Below are 17,728 nucleotides of genomic sequence, written 5' to 3'. Positions count from 1 at the left end.
TGTATCATTGTATTACTGTTATCATATTCCTGTAACACTGTTATCATATTACTGTAACACTGTTATCATATTTATGTTACCATATTCCTGTAACACTGTTATCATATTCCTGTTACCATATTCCTGTAACACTGTTATCATATTCCTGTATCACTGTTATCATATTCCTGTATCACTGTTATTATATTGCTGTACCTCTAACACTAACACCTCTCCCCTCCTCTCATCCTCTCTCTTCCTCTCTCTCCTCTCTCCTCTCTCCTCTCCTCCTTTCCTCCTCTCTCCACTCTCCTCCTCTCTCTCCTTTGCTCCTCTCTCCACCTCTCCTCCTCTCTCCTCCTTTCCTCCTCTCTCATCTCCTCTTCTCCTCTCTTCTCCTCTCTCTTCTCCTCTCTCCTCTCTCCTCCACTCCTCCTCTCTCCTCTTCTCCTCTCCAGATAGTGAATGACACTCTGTCTCAGGCATGTGTTAGAATCTCCAATCAGGAGAGAATGAAGATGAAGTCTCTGTTTGGTGAGTCAACTACATTACCCACAATGCTCTGGTTTGAAAGAGATACATTTGTTTGTTCACTGAAAATACATTTTTCTTACTGTTTAAATCCCGTGTGGCTCAGTTGGCAGAGCACAGCACTTGCAACACCAGGGTTGTGGGTTCGATTCCCACGTGGGACCAGTATGAAAATGCACTCAGTACTGTAAGATGCTCTGGATAAGAGCGTCCGCTGAATTACTAACATGTAATAACTGACTTGTGTCTAACAGAGAAACATGGCGTAGAGCGGAACACGGACACAGTGGACGAGGCGGTGAAGAAGGAGGTTGTCACAGCAGCCAAGGAATCCTGGGATATTTATTTCTCATGCCTATTTCCTGCCTCTGTGAGTCACATGACTTCCTGTTGCACCGCATGACTTCCTGTTGCATCACATGACTTCCTGTTGCACCACATGACTTCCTGTTGCATCACATGACTTCCTGTTGCACCACATGACTTCCTGTTGCATCACATGACTTCCTGTTGCACCACATGACTTCCTGTTGCATCACATGACTTCCTGTTTCATCACATGACTTCCTGTTGCACCACATGGCTTTTGACCTCTCATCTATGTGTGTAATGTCAGTATAGTTTAATCCACCACCGTTTATCTTTACTCTGTGTGTGTGTGTGTGTGTGTGTGTGTGTATGTGTGTGTGTGTGTGTGTGTGTCTCTGTGTGTGTGTGTGTGTGTCTCTCTCTGTGTGTCTCTGTGTGTGTGTGTGTGTGTCTCTCTGTGTGTGTGTGTGTGTGTGTGTGTGTGTGTGTGTGTGTGTGTGTGTGTGTGTCTGTGTGTGTGTGTGTGTGTGTGTGTGTGTGTGTGTGTGTGTGTGTGTGTGTGTGTGTAGGGTAGTGCAGGTACAGGGGTACAGGTGTTGTCCGTGTCTCACACCGGGATCAGGCTCCTGAAGACAGTGAAGAGCAGCACTGAAGAGTCGGACTACTTCAGAGTCCTACGACATTACACGTAGGTACCTCTAACCCTAACACTAACCCTACTACTACCTTACACTACGTACCTCTAACCCTAACACTAACCCTACTACTACCTTACACTACGTACCTCTAACCCTAACACTAACCCTACTACTACCTTACACTACGTACCTCTAACCCTAACACTAACCCTACTACTACCTTACACTACGTACCTCTAACCCTAACACTAACCCTAACCCTACTACTACATTACACGTAGGTACCTCTAACCCTAACACTAACCCTACTACTACCTTACACTACGTACCTCTAACCCTAACCCTAACACTAACCCTACTACTATCTTACACTACGTACCTCTAACCCTAACCCTAACCCTAACCCTAACCTCTAACCCTAACACTAACCCTAACCCTACTACTACATTACACGTAGGTACCTCTAACCCTAACACTAACCCTACTACTACCTTACACTACGTACCTCTAACCCTAACACTACCTTACACTACGTACCTCTAACCCTAACACTACCTTACACTACGTACCTCTAACCCTAACACTAACCCTACTACTACCTTACACTACGTACCTCTAACCCTAACACTAACCCTGACCCTAACCTTACACTACGTACCTCTAACCCTAACCCTAACCCTAACCCTACTACTACATTACACGTAGGTACCTCTAACCCTAACACTAACCCTACTACTACCTTACACTACGTACCTCTAAGCCTAACCCTAACCCTAACCCTACTACTACATTACACGTAGGTACCTCTAACCCTAACACTAACCCTACTACTACCTTACACTACGTACCTCTAACCCTAACACTAACCCTAATACTCCCTTACACTACATACCTCTAACCCTACTACTATCTTACACTACGTACCTCTAACCCTAACACTAACCCTACTACTATCTTACACTACGTACCTCTAACCCTAACACTAACCCTACTACTACCTTACACTACGTACCTCTAACCCTAACACTAACCCTAACACTACCTTACACTACGTACCTCTAACCCTACTACTATCTTACACTACGTACCTCTAACCCTAACACTAACCCTACTACTCCCTTACACTACGTACCTCTAACCCTAACACTAACCCTAACACTACCTTACACTACGTACCTCTAACCCTACTACTATCTTACACTACGTACCTCTAACCCTAACACTAACCCTACTACTACCTTACACTACGTTATTTCTCTTTGTCCATAGTTATTCTGTCTTTATGTATCTCCATAGTCATGGTTTCTCTCTGTCTCCGTAGCTATGCAGACATCCTTTTTCTGACCATACCTTCAGGGAACATGCTGGAGTTTAATCTACCCAATGAGAAGCTGATTCTGTTCTCAGCCAAGGCTCCACAGGTCAAACACATCGTGGACTGCTTCATCACTGAGATCAAGAAGGTGAGACGCACAATACTAAATACTAACACACTACTAGTAACACAATACTAAATACTAACACACTACTAGAAACACAATACTAAATACTAACACACTACTAGTAACACAATACTAAATACTAACACACTACTAGTAACACAATACTAAATACTAACACACTACTAGAAACACAATACTAAATGCTAACACACTACTAGAAACACAATACTAAATACTAACACACTACTAGAACCACAATACTAAATACTAACACAATACTAGAAACACAATACTAAATACTGACACACTACTAGAAACACAATACTAAATACTAACACACTACTAGAACCACAATACTAAATACTAACACACTACTAAATACTGACGTCAAGAAGGTAGAACCACAATACTAAATACTAACACAATACTAGAAACACAATACTAAATACTAACACACTACTAGAACCACAATACTAAATACTAACACAATACTAGAACCACAATACTAAATACTAACACAATACTAAACACTACTAGAAACACACTACTAAATACTAACACAATACTAAATACTAACACACTACTAGAACCACAATACTAAATACTAACACACTACTAGAAACACAATACGAAATACTGACACACTACTAGAAACACAATACTAAATACTAACACAATACTAAATACTAACACACTACTAGAAACACAATACTAAATACTAACACACTACTAGAACTACAATACTAAATACTAACACACTACTAGAACCACAATACTAAATACTAACACACTACTAGAACCACAATACTAAATACTAACACACTACTAGAACCACAATACTAAATACTAACACACTACTAAATACTAACACACTACTAGAACCACAATACTAAATACTAACACATTACTAGAACCACATTACTAAATACTAACACACTACTAGAAACACAATACTAAATACTAACACACTACTAGAACCACAATACTAAATACTAACACACTACTAGAACCACAATACTAAATACTAACACACTACTAAATACTAACACACTACTAGAACCACAATACTGACACACTACTAGAAACACAATACTAAATACTGACACACTACTAGAAACACAATACTAAATACTAACACACTACTAGAACCACAATACTAAATACTAACACACTACTAGAAACACAATACTAAATACTGACACACTACTAGAACCACAATACTAAATACTAACACACTACTAGAACCACAATACTAAATACTAACACACTACTAGAACCACAATACTAAATACTAACACAGTACTAAATACTAACACACTACTAGAACCACAATACTAAATACTAACACATTACTAGAACCACAATACTAAATACTAACACACTACTAGAAACACAATACTAAATACTAACACACTACTAGAACCACAATACTAAATACTAACACACTACTAGAACCACAATACTAAATACTAACACACTACTAAATACTAACACACTACTAGAACCACAATACTGACACACTACTAGAACCACAATACTAAATACTAACACACTACTAGAAACACAATAATAAATACTGACACACTACTAGAAACACAATACTAAATACTGACACACTACTAGAAACACAATACTAAATACTAACACAATACTAGAACCACAATACTAAATACTAACACACTACTAGAACCACAATACTAAATACTAACACACTACTAGAAACACACTACTAAATACTAACACACTACTAGAACCACAATACTAAATACTAACACAATACTAAATACTAACACACTACTAAATACTAACACACTACTAGAACCACAATACTAACACACTTCTAAATACTAACACAACACTAAATACTAACACACTACTAGAACCACAATACTAAATACTAACACAATACTAAATACTAACACAATACTAAATACTAACACACTACTAGAGACACAATACTAAATACTAACACAATACTAAATACTAACACACTACTAGAACCACAATACTAAACACACGTCACCCATGCTAATGGACGTAAATGGTAATGCCATCTATCCAGGGTTTCTGTGTTTTACAATGTCTGAATATAAACTTACATTTTGTACCATCCTCCTACAGCTTTAGTTCTGTGGGAAATGCAAAAAACATTACATTTGGTAATTTATGCAAAACTGTGTCTTTTGTTAGTAGCAGAGTTAAGGATAAACACTCGTTACCGAGCAACCAGAGCAAGGAGGAACAACCATAACGGTCGACGTAGTTTATCACGGGACATGGGATGTGGCTCTAACATTTAAGATCTCTGGTCATTTGATTTGTTGTTTTGATAACGGAAATATAAATTACCCCCCTTCTTCTTTCTCCCCCCTCCTCCCCCCCTCTCCCTCCCCCTCTCCCTCCTCCTCTCCCCTCCTCCTCCCCCTCTCCCCTCCTCCTCTCCCCTCCTCCCCCTCTCCCTCCTCCTCTCCCCTCCTCCTCCTCCTCTCCCCTCCTCCCCTCCTCTCCCCTCCTCTCCCCTCCTCCTCCTCCTCCTCTCCCCTCCTCCTCCTCTCCCCTCCTCTCCCCTCCTCCTCTCCCCTCCTCCCCCTCCTCTCCCCTCCTCCCCTCCTCTCCCCTCCTCTCCCCTCCTCCTCCTCCTCCTCTCCCCTCCTCCTCTTCCAGGACTCTGAGTATGTGGTAGCAGAGCGTAACTTTGTGACAGACGAGCGTCCTCTGCTTGCTTTCCATAAAGGTGACATCATCAGGCTGCAGGTCACGGAAGGACTGGAAAAGGGTGAGCCCCGCAACCTGATGACATCACAGCCTAACATACATACGTCCTCTAACTATAACTGTGTGTGTGTGTGTGTGTGTGTGTTACAGGGTACAGCTATGGCTCTGTTGTGAGGAAGAAGGTGGTGTTTCTGGAGGAGATGAAGAGAGACACGCCAGACTTTGGTGAGACGACATCTCTCTCTCCTCTTACTCCACCTCATCTCTCTCTCCTCTTCCTCCACCTCATCTCTCTCTCCTCTTCCTCCACCTCATCTCATCTCTCTCCTCTTCCTCCACCCCATCTCTCTCCTCTTCCTCCACCTCATCTCCTTCTCCTCTTCCTTCACCTCATCTCTCTCTCTCCTCTTCCTTCACCTCATCTCTCTGTCCTCCTCCTCCACCTCATCTATCTCCTCTTCCTCCACCTCATCTCTCTGTCCTCCTCCTCCACATCATCTATCTCCTCTTCCTCCACCTCATCTCTCTCTCCTCTTCCTCCACCTCATCTATCTCCTCTTCCTCCACCTCATCTCTCTGTCCTCCTCCTCCACCTCATCTATCTCCTCTTCCTTCACCTCATCTCTCTCTCCTCTTCCTTCACCTCATCTCTCTCTCCTCTTCCTCCACCTCATCTCTCTCCTCTTCCTCCACCTCATCTCTCCTCTTCCTTCACCTCATCTCTCTCTCCTCTTCCTTCACCTCATCTCTCTCTCCTCTTCCTTCACCTCATCTCTCTCCTCTTCCTCCACCTCATCTCTCTCCTCTTCCTTCACCTCAACTCTCTCTCCTCTTCCTTTACCTCATCTCTCTCTCCTCTTCCTTCACCTCATCTCTCTCTCCTCTTCCTCCACCTCATCTCTCTCCTCTTCCTCCACCTCATCTCTCCTCTTCCTTCACCTCATCTCTCTCTCCTCTTCCTTCACCTCATCTCTCTCTCCTCTTCCTTCACCTCATCTCTCTCCTCTTCCTCCACCTCATCTCTCTCCTCTTCCTTCACCTCATCTCTCTCTCCTCTTCCTTCACCTCATCTCTCTCTCCTCTTCCTTCACCTCATCTCTCTCCTCTTCCTCCACCTCATCTCTCTCCTCTTCCTTCACCTCAACTCTCTCTCCTCTTCCTTTACCTCATCTCTATCTCCTCTTCCTTCACCTCATCTCTCTCTCCTCTTCCTTCACCTCATCTCTCTCTCCTCTTCCTCCACCTCATCTCTCTCCTCTTCCTCCACCTCATCTCTCCTCTTCCTTCACCTCATCTCTCTCTCCTCTTCCTTCACCTCATCTCTCTCTCCTCTTCCTTCACCTCATCTCTCTCTCCTCTTCCTCCACCTCATCTCTCTCCTTTTCCTCCACCTCATCTCTCCTCTTCCTTCACCTCATCTCTCTCTCCTCTTCCTTCACCTCATCTCTCCATCCATCTCTCCTGTGTGTGTTTCCCCTGTCTATTTTTCTACCAGGTTGGAAGTTTGGAGGGGTGTTTGGTCGTGCAGGGGCATTCCCGACAGATTGTGTCCGTCCCGTCGCCGCCCCTGACTTCCTGTCCCTCCCGGTCGACCGCAGGGCGGAGCTTAAAGGAGGAGCAGGGCGGGTTGCCGTGACATCAGCTATGGCTGTGGCCGTGGCGTCCAGCGCGGCCGCTCACGAGATTGACCCCACACTGGAGGTACGCACTGATACACACACTGTAGTACACGAGATAGACCCCACCCTGGAGGTACGCACTGATACACACACTGTAGTACAGGAGATAGACCCCACCCTGGAGGTACACACTGATACACACACTGTAGTACACGAGATAGACCCCACCCTGGAGGTACACACTGATACACACACTGTAGTACATGAGATAGACCCCACCCTGGAGGTACACACTGATACACACACTGTAGTACACGAGATAGACCCCACCCTGGAGGTACACACTGATACACACACTGTAGTAGAGGAGATAGACCCCACCCTGGAGGTACGCACTGATACACACACTGTAGTACACCAGATAGACCCCACCCTGGAGGTACACACTGATACACACACTGTAGTACTTTACCCACACACTGTACCACTGTACTAGTATACTACTGTACAACTATACTACAATACCACTGTACTGCCATACTACTGTACTAGTATACTACTGTACTACTGTGCTAATATACTACTATACTACTGTACTGGTATACTACTGTACTACTACACTACTATACCACTGTACTGCCATACTACTGTACTAGTATACTACTGTACTACTGTGCTAATATACTACTATACTACTGTACTGGTATACTACTGTACTACTACACTACTATACCACTGTACTGCCATACTACAGTACTGTGCTACTGTGCTAATGTACTACTATACTACTGTACTACTATACTACTGTACTATTATACTACAATACCACTGTACTGCCATACTAATGTACTGGTAAACTACTGTACTACTGTACTACTCTACTGGTGTACTAGTATACTACTGTACTAGTATATTACTATACTAATGTACTACTGTACTACTGTACTAGTATATTACTATACTACTGTACTACTGTACTAGTATATTACTATACTACTGTACTACTGTACTAGTATATTACTATACTACTGTACTACTGTACTACTCTACTGGTGTACTAGTATACTACTGTACTAGTATATTACTATACTACTGTACTACTGTACTACTGTACTAGTATATTACTATACTACTGTACTAGTATATTACTATTACTATTACTATTACTACTGTTCCACTGTACTATACATGTTGCTGTGGTTTAGGAGGGGTTTGATGAGGTCCTAGAGGTCAACGAGAGCGTTCTGTACTACTGTATACATGTTGCTGTGGTTTAGGAGGGGTCTGATGAGGTCCTAGAGATCGACGAGAGCGTTCTGTACTACTGTACTACTGTATACATGTTGCTGTGGTTTAGGAGGGGTTTGATGAGGACCTAGAGATCAACAAGAGCGTTCTGTACTACTGTACTACTGTATACATGTTGCTGTGGTTTAGGAGGGGTCTGATGAGGTCCTAGAGATCGACGAGAGCGTTCTGTACTACTGTACTACTGTATACATGTTGCTGTGGTTTAGGAGGGGTTTGATGAGGACCTAGAGATCGACGAGAGCGTTCTGTACTACTGTATACATGTTGCTGTGGTTTAGGAGGGGTTTGATGAGGTCCTAGAGATCAACAAGAGCATTCTGTACTACTGTACTACTGTATACATGTTGCTGTGGTTTAGGAGGGGTTTGATGAGGACCTAGAGATCGACGAGAGCGTTCTGTACTACTGTATACATGTTGCTGTGGTTTAGGAGGGGTTTGTTGAGGTCCTAGAGGTCGATGAGAGCGTTCTGTACTACTGTATACATGTTGCTGTGGTTTAGGAGGGGTTTGATGAGGTCCTAGAGATCGACGAGAGCGTTCTGTACTACTGTATACATGTTGCTGTGGTTTAGGAGGGGTTTGATGAGGACCTAGAGGTCTACAAGAGCGTTCTGTACTACTGTATACATGTTGCTGTGGTTTAGGAGGGGTTTGATGAGGACCTAGAGGTCTACAAGAGCGTTCTGTACTACTGTATACATGTTGCTGTGGTTTAGGAGGGGTTTGATGAGGTCCTAGAGGTCGACGAGAGCGTTCTGTACTACTGTATACATGTTGCTGTGGTTCAGGAGGGGTCTGATGAGGTCCTAGAGGTCGATGAGAGCGTTCTGTACTACTGTACTACTGTATACATGTTGCTGTGGTTTAGGAGGGGTTTGATGAGGTCCTAGAGGTCGACGAGAGCGTTCTGTACTACTGTACTACTGTACACATGTTGCTGTGGTTTAGGAGGGGTTTGATGAGGTCCTAGAGGTCAACGAGAGCGTTCTGTACTACTGTATACATGTTGCTGTGGTTCAGGAGGGGTTTGATGAGGTCCTAGAGGTCGATGAGAGCGTTCTGTACTACTGTATACATGTTGCTGTGGTTTAGGAGGGGTCTGATGAGGTCCTAGAGGTCGATGAGAGCGTTCTGTACTACTGTACTACTGTATACATGTTGCTGTGGTTTAGGAGGGGTTTGATGAGGTCCTAGAGGTCGACGAGAGCGTTCTGTACTACTGTATACATGTTGCTGTGGTTTAGGAGGGGTCTGATGAGGTCCTAGAGGTCGATGAGAGCGTTCTGTACTACTGTACTACTGTATACATGTTGCTGTGGTTTAGGAGGGGTTTGATGAGGTCCTAGAGGTCGATGAGAGCGTTCTGCACTACTGTATACATGTTGCTGTGGTTTAGGAGGGGTCTGATGAGGTCCTAGAGGTCGATGAGAGCGTTCTGTACTACTCTACTACTGTATACATGTTCCTGTGGTTTAGGAGGGGTTTGATGAGGTCCTAGAGGTCGACGAGAGCGTTCTGTACTACTGTACTACTGTATACATGTTGCTGTGGTTTAGGAGGGGTCTGATGAGGTCCTAGAGGTCGATGAGAGCATTCTGCAGGACACGCGGTACGATATGGTGGAGTTCGCAAAGAAATACTTCAGACAACCGGCTGCTAAGGGGTAAGTACACATACACCATACATACACACATACACCACTCACACACATACACCATACATACACACATACACCATACATACACACACCATACATACACACATACAACACACACACACCACTCACACACACATACACCATACATACACACATACACCATACATACACACATACAACACACACACACCACTCACACACACATACACCACTCACACACACATACACCATACATACACACATACACACATACAACACATACAACACACACACACCACTCACACACACATCAAACACACACACACACACACACATCAAACACACACACACACATCAAACACACACATCAAACACACACACCACACACTCACACACACATCAAACACACACACACACACATCAAACACACACACCACACACTCACACACACATCAAACACACACACACACACACACACACACACACATACACCATACATACACACATACACACATACAACACATACAACACACATACACCATACATACACACATACAACACACACACACCACTCACACACACATACACCATACATACATACATACATACACACACTTCAAACACACACACACACACCATACATACACACATACACCATACATACACACATACACCACACACACATACACACACACACATCAAACACACACACACACACCATACATACACACATACACCATACATACACACATACACCACACACACATACACACACACATCAAACACACACACACACACCATACATACACACATACACCACACATACACACATACACCATACATACACACATACAACACACACATACACCATACACACATACAACACACACACACATCAAACACACACACCACTCACACACACATACACCATACATACATACATACAACACACACACACCACTCACACACACATCAAACACACACACACACACACACATCAAACACACACACACACACATCAAACACACACACACACACACATCAAACACACTCACCACACACTCACACACACATCAAACACACACACACACACACATCAAACACACACATCAAACACACACACCACACACTCACACACACATCAAACACACACACACACACATCAAACACACACACCACACACTCACACACACATCAAACACACACACACACACACACACATCAAACACACACATCAAACACACACACACACACCACTCACACACACATCAAACACACACACATCAAACACACACACACACACACACACACACACCACTAACTCACACACACATCAAACACACACACACACCACTCACACACACATCAAACACACACACACACACATCAAACACACACACATCAAACACACACACACACACACACCACTCACACACCTTCCACTGTGTCCCTCAGAAGTGAGTGTTTATCTGTGGTTCCTCCCCACAGGGCCTCTGTGAAGTCCAAGAAGCCCAAAGACACCAGAGATCCCTTTGAAATGGTCAGGTTCTCCAAGGTAACACATTACAACACATTACAACACATTATAACACATCAGGTTCTCCAAGGTAGCACATTATAACACATTATAACACATTATAACACATCAAGTTCTCCAAGGTAACACATTATAACACATTATAACACATTATAACACATTATAACACATTATAACACCTACCCTAACTTTTTTATTATACCTCCCCCCCCAGTCTCCGCTGTCTGAATCTCTGATAGAGTTCACTGACCCTGCTATGAACAGAGTGGCTACAGACATCTTCCTATGTAAGTTATATGTCACACTATGTCATGCTATGCCCATGCTTTGTCATGCTTTGTCATGCTATGTCGTGCTATGTAATTTTATGCCTTTTTCATGTCATTTCATGTCATGGGCCTACCTGGTTAAATAAAGGTGAAATAAAAAAAACATTTAAAAAAAAAATGTTAAGTCATGGTATGTCATGCCCTACTATGTCCTGCTATGTCCTACTATGTCCTGCTATGTCACAGTATGTCCTGTTATGTCATGTTCATAGCGGTGATGCGTTTTATGGGAGACCACCCCCTGAAGGGCCTGACAGAACAAGAAGTAGTCAACACCTTCCTGAAGGTAACACCCACACCGTTAACAGTTGGTGGTTTTGTGTTGTGTTTCCGGCGTCTCTGTGATGTGTGTGTTCTCCCTCTCTCTAGCTGATTGGACAGTTTGGTCTGATGAAGGATGAAGCCTACTGTCAAATCCTCAAACAGATTACAGGAAACACCAGCTCTAAACCGTAAGACCCTAACTCTAACCCCCTGACCTCTGACCCCTGACCCTACAGTCAACACCTCAAACAGAATACAGGAAACACCAGTTCTAAACCGTAAGACCCTAACTCTAACCCCTGACCTCTGACCCCTGACCCTACAGTCAACACCTCAAACAGATTACAGGAAACACCAGTTCTAAACTGTAAGACCCTAACTCTAATCACTGACCTTTAACCCCTGACCTCTAACCCCTGACCTCTAACTCTAATCCTGACCTCTGACTCTGACCTCTAACCTTGAACCTCTAACCTTAAGGGACAGTTGTCAGCGTGGCTGGAGGTTGCTTTACATCCTGACTGCGTTCCACCGTTGCTCTGAGGTCCTGAAGCCCTTCCTGTTGAAGTTCCTACAGAACGCCTCCCGCAGCCAGGGAGTAGTGTTTCAGGGTAGGTGTCTTCCTGTTCCAGGGTAGGTGTCTTCCTGTTCCAGGGTAGGTGTCTTCCTGTTCCAGGGTAGGTGTCTTCCTGTTCCAGGGTAGGTGTCTTCCTGTGTCAGGTGCGTGAATGAGGACCCAAAAGCGAATTAACAAACAGAGTTTCTTTAATGATGAACACACGTGGGCTCAGATGGACAGGTAGATTCCGACAGGACAGGACAAGGTTGCAGCAAACACGATGATAGTCTGGTTCAGGCATGAGACACACAAACAAGAATCCGACAAAGACAGGAGCAGAAACAGAGAGAGATATAGGGACCTAATCAGAGGGAAAAAGGGAACAGGTGGGAAAAGGGGTGAATGAGGTAGTCAGAGAAGACAAGGAACAGCTGGGGGAAAGAGGGACAGAAACGGTAACCTAGTACGACCAGCAGAGGGAGACAGGGTGAAAGGAAAGGACAGAAAGACACAACATGACAATACATGACATCCTGTTCCAGGGTGGGTGTCTTCCTGTTTCAGGGTGGGTGTCTTCCTGTTTCAGGGTGGGTGTCTTCCTGTTTCAGGGTAGGTGTCTTCCTGTTCCAGGGTAGGTGTCTTCCTGTTTCAGGGTAGGTGTCTTCCTGTTCCAGGGTGGGTGTCTTCCTGTTTCAGGGTGGGTGTCTTCCTGTTTCAGGGTAGGTGTCTTCCTGTTCCAGGGTAGGTGTCTTCCTGTTCCAGGGTAGGTGTCTTCCTGTTTCAGGGTGGGTGTCTTCCTGTTTCAGGGTAGGTGTCTTCCTGTTCCAGGGTAGGTGTCTTCCTGTTTCAGGGTAGGTGTCTTCCTGTTCCAGGGTAGGTGTCTTCCTGTTCCAGGGTAGGTGTCTTCCTGTTCCAGGGTAGCTGTCTTCCTGTTTCAGGGTAGGTGTCTTCCTGTTTCAGGGTAGGTGTCTTCCTGTTTCAGGGTAGGTGTCTTCCTGTTCCAGGGTAGGTGTCTTCCTGTTTCAGGGTGGGTGTCTTCCTGTTTCAGGGTAGGTGTCTTCCTGTTCCAGGGTAGGTGTCTTCCTGTTTCAGGGTAGGTGTCTTCCTGTTCCAGGGTAGGTGTCTTCCTGTTTCAGGGTAGGTGTCTTCCTGTTTCAGGGTAGGTGTCTTCCTGTTTCAGGGTAGGTGTCTTCCTGTTCCAGGGTAGGTGTCTTCCTGTTTCAGGGTAGGTGTCTTCCTGTTTCAGGGTAGGTGTCTTCCTGTTTCAGGGTAGGTGTCTTCCTGTTCCAGGGTGGGTGTCTTCCTGTTTCAGGGTAGGTGTCTTCCTGTTTCAGGGTAGGTGTCTTCCTGTTTCAGGGTAGGTGTCTTCCTGTTTCAGGGTAGGTGTCTACCTGTTTCAGGGTAGGTATCTTCCTGTTTCAGTGTAGGTGTCTACCTGTTTCAGGGTAGGTGTCTTCCTAGTTCAGGGTAGTTGTCTTCCTGTTTCAGGGTAGGTGTCTTCCTAGTTCAGGGTAGTTGTCTTCCTGTTTCAGGATAGGTATATTGTTAGTGTGTATTCTCCAGGTAATGTCTCTGTGTATTGATAGGTATATTGTTAGTGTGTATTCTCCAGGTAATGTCTCTGTGTATTGATAGGTATATTGTTAGTGTCTATTCTCCAGGTAATGGTGCTGTGTATTACTAGGTATATTGTTAGTGTGTATTCTCCAGGTAATGTCTCTGTGTATTACTAGGTATATTGTTAGTGTGTATTCTCAAGGTAATGTCTCTGTGTATTACTAGGTATATTGTTAGTGTGTATTCTCCAGGTAATGTATCTGTGTATTACTAGGTATGTTGTTAGTGTGTATTCTCCAGGTAATGTCTCTGTGTATTACTAGGTATATTGTTCGTGTGTATTCTCCAGGTAATGTCTCTGTGTATTACTAGGTATGTTGTTAATGTCTATTCTCCACGTAATGGTGCTGTGTATTACTAGGTATATTGTTAACGTGTTCTCCATAGGCATATCAAAGGCTTGTGAGCAGAACCTGAGGAAGACCTATCGGTACGGAGGACGCATCATTCCTCCCAGCAGCATGGAACTGAAAGCTACGGTGGTTAGTTCTCACCTCTCACGCCTAACTCCTAACCTTAACCCTTTACCCCTGGTCCTTACCCTTGACCTCTGACCTGTGGTGCACAGTAATGATCACTAGCATTGGAACATTCCCCCCAAGATTTAGTATGAAAAATGTACAAATAGTTTGGATAGCGCATGACCTCTAACGTCTAACCCCTGACCTCTACTGTCTAACCCCTGACCTCTAACCCCTAACCCCTGACCTCTAATTTCTAACCCTGACCGCTAACGTCTAACCCCTGACCTCTAATGTCTAACTCCTGACCTCTAATGTCTAACCTCTAACGTCTAACCCCTGACCTCTACTGTCTAACCCCTGACGTCTACTGTCTAACCCCTGACCTCTAATGTCTAACCCCTGACCTCTACTGTTTAACCCCTGACCTCTAACATCTAACCCCTGACCTCTAATGTCTAAGCCCTGACCTCTAATGTCTAAGCCCTGACCTCTAACGTCTAACCTCTGACCTCTACTGTTTAACCCCTGACCTCTAATGTTTAACCCCTGACCTCTAATGTCTAACCCCTGACGTCTGACCCCTGATCTCTAATGTCTGACCCCTGACCTCTACTGTCTAACCCCTGACCTCTACTGTCTAACCCCTGACGTCTAACCCCGGACCTCTAATGTCTAACCCCTGGCGTCTAACCCCTGACCTCTAATGTCTAACCCCTGACCTCTACTGTCTAACCCCTGACCTCTACTGTCTAACCCCTGATGTCTAACCCCTGACCTCTAATGTCTGACCCCTGACCTCTACTGTCTAACCCCTGATGTCTAACCCCTGACCTCTATTGTTTAATCCCTGACCTCTAATGTCTAACCCCTGATGTCTAACCCCTGACCTCTACTGTCTAACACCTGACCTCTACTGTCTAACCCCTGACCTCTACTGTCTAACCTCTGACCTCTAATGTCTAACCCCTGATCTCTACTGTCTAACCGCTGACCTCTAACAGGCGGGGAGGAGCTCCAAGCGACAACTGTTCCTGTTCCCAGGAGGCATCGAACGGCACCTGAAGATCAAGACGTGCTCTGTGAGTCTGCTAGACTGTGTCTGTTCCCTTCTGTCTCTTCTGTCTGTGGTTTCTGATCATGTTCTGTTGTGTGTATCTCTGTGTATTACAGTGGGTTCTGATCATGTTCTGTTGTGTGTATCTCTGTGTATTACAGTGGGTTCTGATCATGTTCTGTTGTGTGTAACTCTGTGTATTACAGTGGGTTCTGATCATGTTCTGTTGTGTGTATCTCTGTGTATTACAGTGGGTTCTGATCATGTTCTGTTGTGTGTAACTCTGTGTATTACAGTGGGTTCTGATCATGTTCTGTTGTGTGTATCTCTGTGCATTACAGTGGGTTCTGATCATGTTCTGTTGTGTGTAACTCTCTCTCTGTGTATTACAGTGGGTTCTGATCATGTTCTGTTGTGTGTATCTCTGTGTATTACAGTGGGTTCTGATCATGTTCTGTTGTGTGTAACTCTGTGTATTACAGTGGGTTCTGATCATGTTCTGTTGTGTGTAACTCTGTGTATTACAGTGGGTTCTGATCATGTTCTGTTGTGTGTATCTTTCTCTCTCTCTGTGTATTACAGTGGTTTCTGATCATGTTCTGTTGTGTGTATCTCTCTCTCTGTTTTACAGTGGTTTCTGATCATGTTCTGTTGTGTGTAACTCTCTCTCTCTGTATTACAGTGGGTGCTGATCATTTGTCCTCCTGTGCTGCAGGTGGCGCTGGACGTGATAGAGGAGCTGTGTTACGAGATGGGTTTACACAGACTGGAGGCCGTTGACGAGTACGCTGTCTTCCTGGTCACGAAAAGAGGTATACACACACACACACACACACACACACACACACACACACACACACACACACACACACACACACAGACACAGACAGACAGACAGACAGACAGACAGACAATGTCTGTCTGTCTGTCTGTCTGTCTGCCTGCCTGCCTGCCTGCCTGCCTGCCTGCCTACCTGCCTGCCTGCCTGCCTGTCTGTCTGTCTGTCTGTCTGTCTGTCTGTCTGTCTGTCTGTCTGTCTGTCTGTCTGTCTGTCTGTCTGTCTGTCTGTCTGTCTATCTATCTATCTATCTATCTATCTATCTATCTATCTATCTATCTATCTATCTATCTATCTACAGGTCAGACTGTCCATACTTTAATATTACAGTTTGTGTATGTGTTTGTGTCTGTCTGTCCTTCTGCAGGTGAGAATGTCCGTCCCCTCAATAAGAGGGAGTACATCCTGGACATTGCTACGGAGGCGGAGCCAATGGACTGTAACTACAGCCTGTGGTTCAGGAGGGTCATCTGGACACAGACGCTCAAATTTGACAATGAGCTCTGTGTCACCATGCATTATAACCAGGTATAATAACCAACTCTGCCTTACCATGCATTATAACAAGGTATAACAACACTATGAAGCATTATAACCAGGTATAACAACACTGTGATGCATTATAACCAGGTGTAACAACACTATGAAGCATTAAAACCAGGTATAACAACACTATGAAGCATTATAACCAGGTATAACAACACTATGAGGCATTATAACCAGGTATAACAACACTATGGTGCATTATAACCAGGTATAACAACACTATGACGCATTATAACAAGGTATAACAACACAATGATGCATTATAACCCGGTATAACAACACTATGAAGCATTATAACCAGGTATAACAACACTAGGATGCATTATAACCAGGTATAA

General features: G+C 44.3%; 1 protein-coding gene across 1 annotated transcript in view; it reads left to right on the top strand.

Annotated features, from left to right (window-relative positions):
* LOC139424171 (unconventional myosin-XV-like) overlaps positions 1-17,728 on the top strand; it is a 136,730-nt gene that overhangs the window by 101,707 nt on the left and 17,295 nt on the right. The window contains exons 45-61 of the mRNA XM_071175854.1: positions 438-513; positions 765-880; positions 1,389-1,507; positions 2,779-2,920; positions 5,564-5,675; positions 5,765-5,839; positions 7,110-7,315; positions 10,103-10,209; positions 11,671-11,737; positions 11,934-12,006; positions 12,261-12,334; positions 12,418-12,500; positions 12,793-12,923; positions 14,876-14,970; positions 15,954-16,031; positions 16,722-16,818; positions 17,212-17,372. Of these exons, the coding sequence (XP_071031955.1) occupies positions 438-513; positions 765-880; positions 1,389-1,507; positions 2,779-2,920; positions 5,564-5,675; positions 5,765-5,839; positions 7,110-7,315; positions 10,103-10,209; positions 11,671-11,737; positions 11,934-12,006; positions 12,261-12,334; positions 12,418-12,500; positions 12,793-12,923; positions 14,876-14,970; positions 15,954-16,031; positions 16,722-16,818; positions 17,212-17,372 (1,812 nt within the window). The remainder of the gene's footprint in view (positions 1-437; positions 514-764; positions 881-1,388; positions 1,508-2,778; positions 2,921-5,563; positions 5,676-5,764; positions 5,840-7,109; positions 7,316-10,102; positions 10,210-11,670; positions 11,738-11,933; positions 12,007-12,260; positions 12,335-12,417; positions 12,501-12,792; positions 12,924-14,875; positions 14,971-15,953; positions 16,032-16,721; positions 16,819-17,211; positions 17,373-17,728) is intronic.

The sequence above is a fragment of the Oncorhynchus clarkii genome, chromosome 13 (assembly GCF_045791955.1).
Source record: "Oncorhynchus clarkii lewisi isolate Uvic-CL-2024 chromosome 13, UVic_Ocla_1.0, whole genome shotgun sequence".
NCBI lineage: Eukaryota > Metazoa > Chordata > Actinopteri > Salmoniformes > Salmonidae > Oncorhynchus > Oncorhynchus clarkii.
This window is presented reverse-complemented; position numbering and strand designations above follow the sequence as displayed.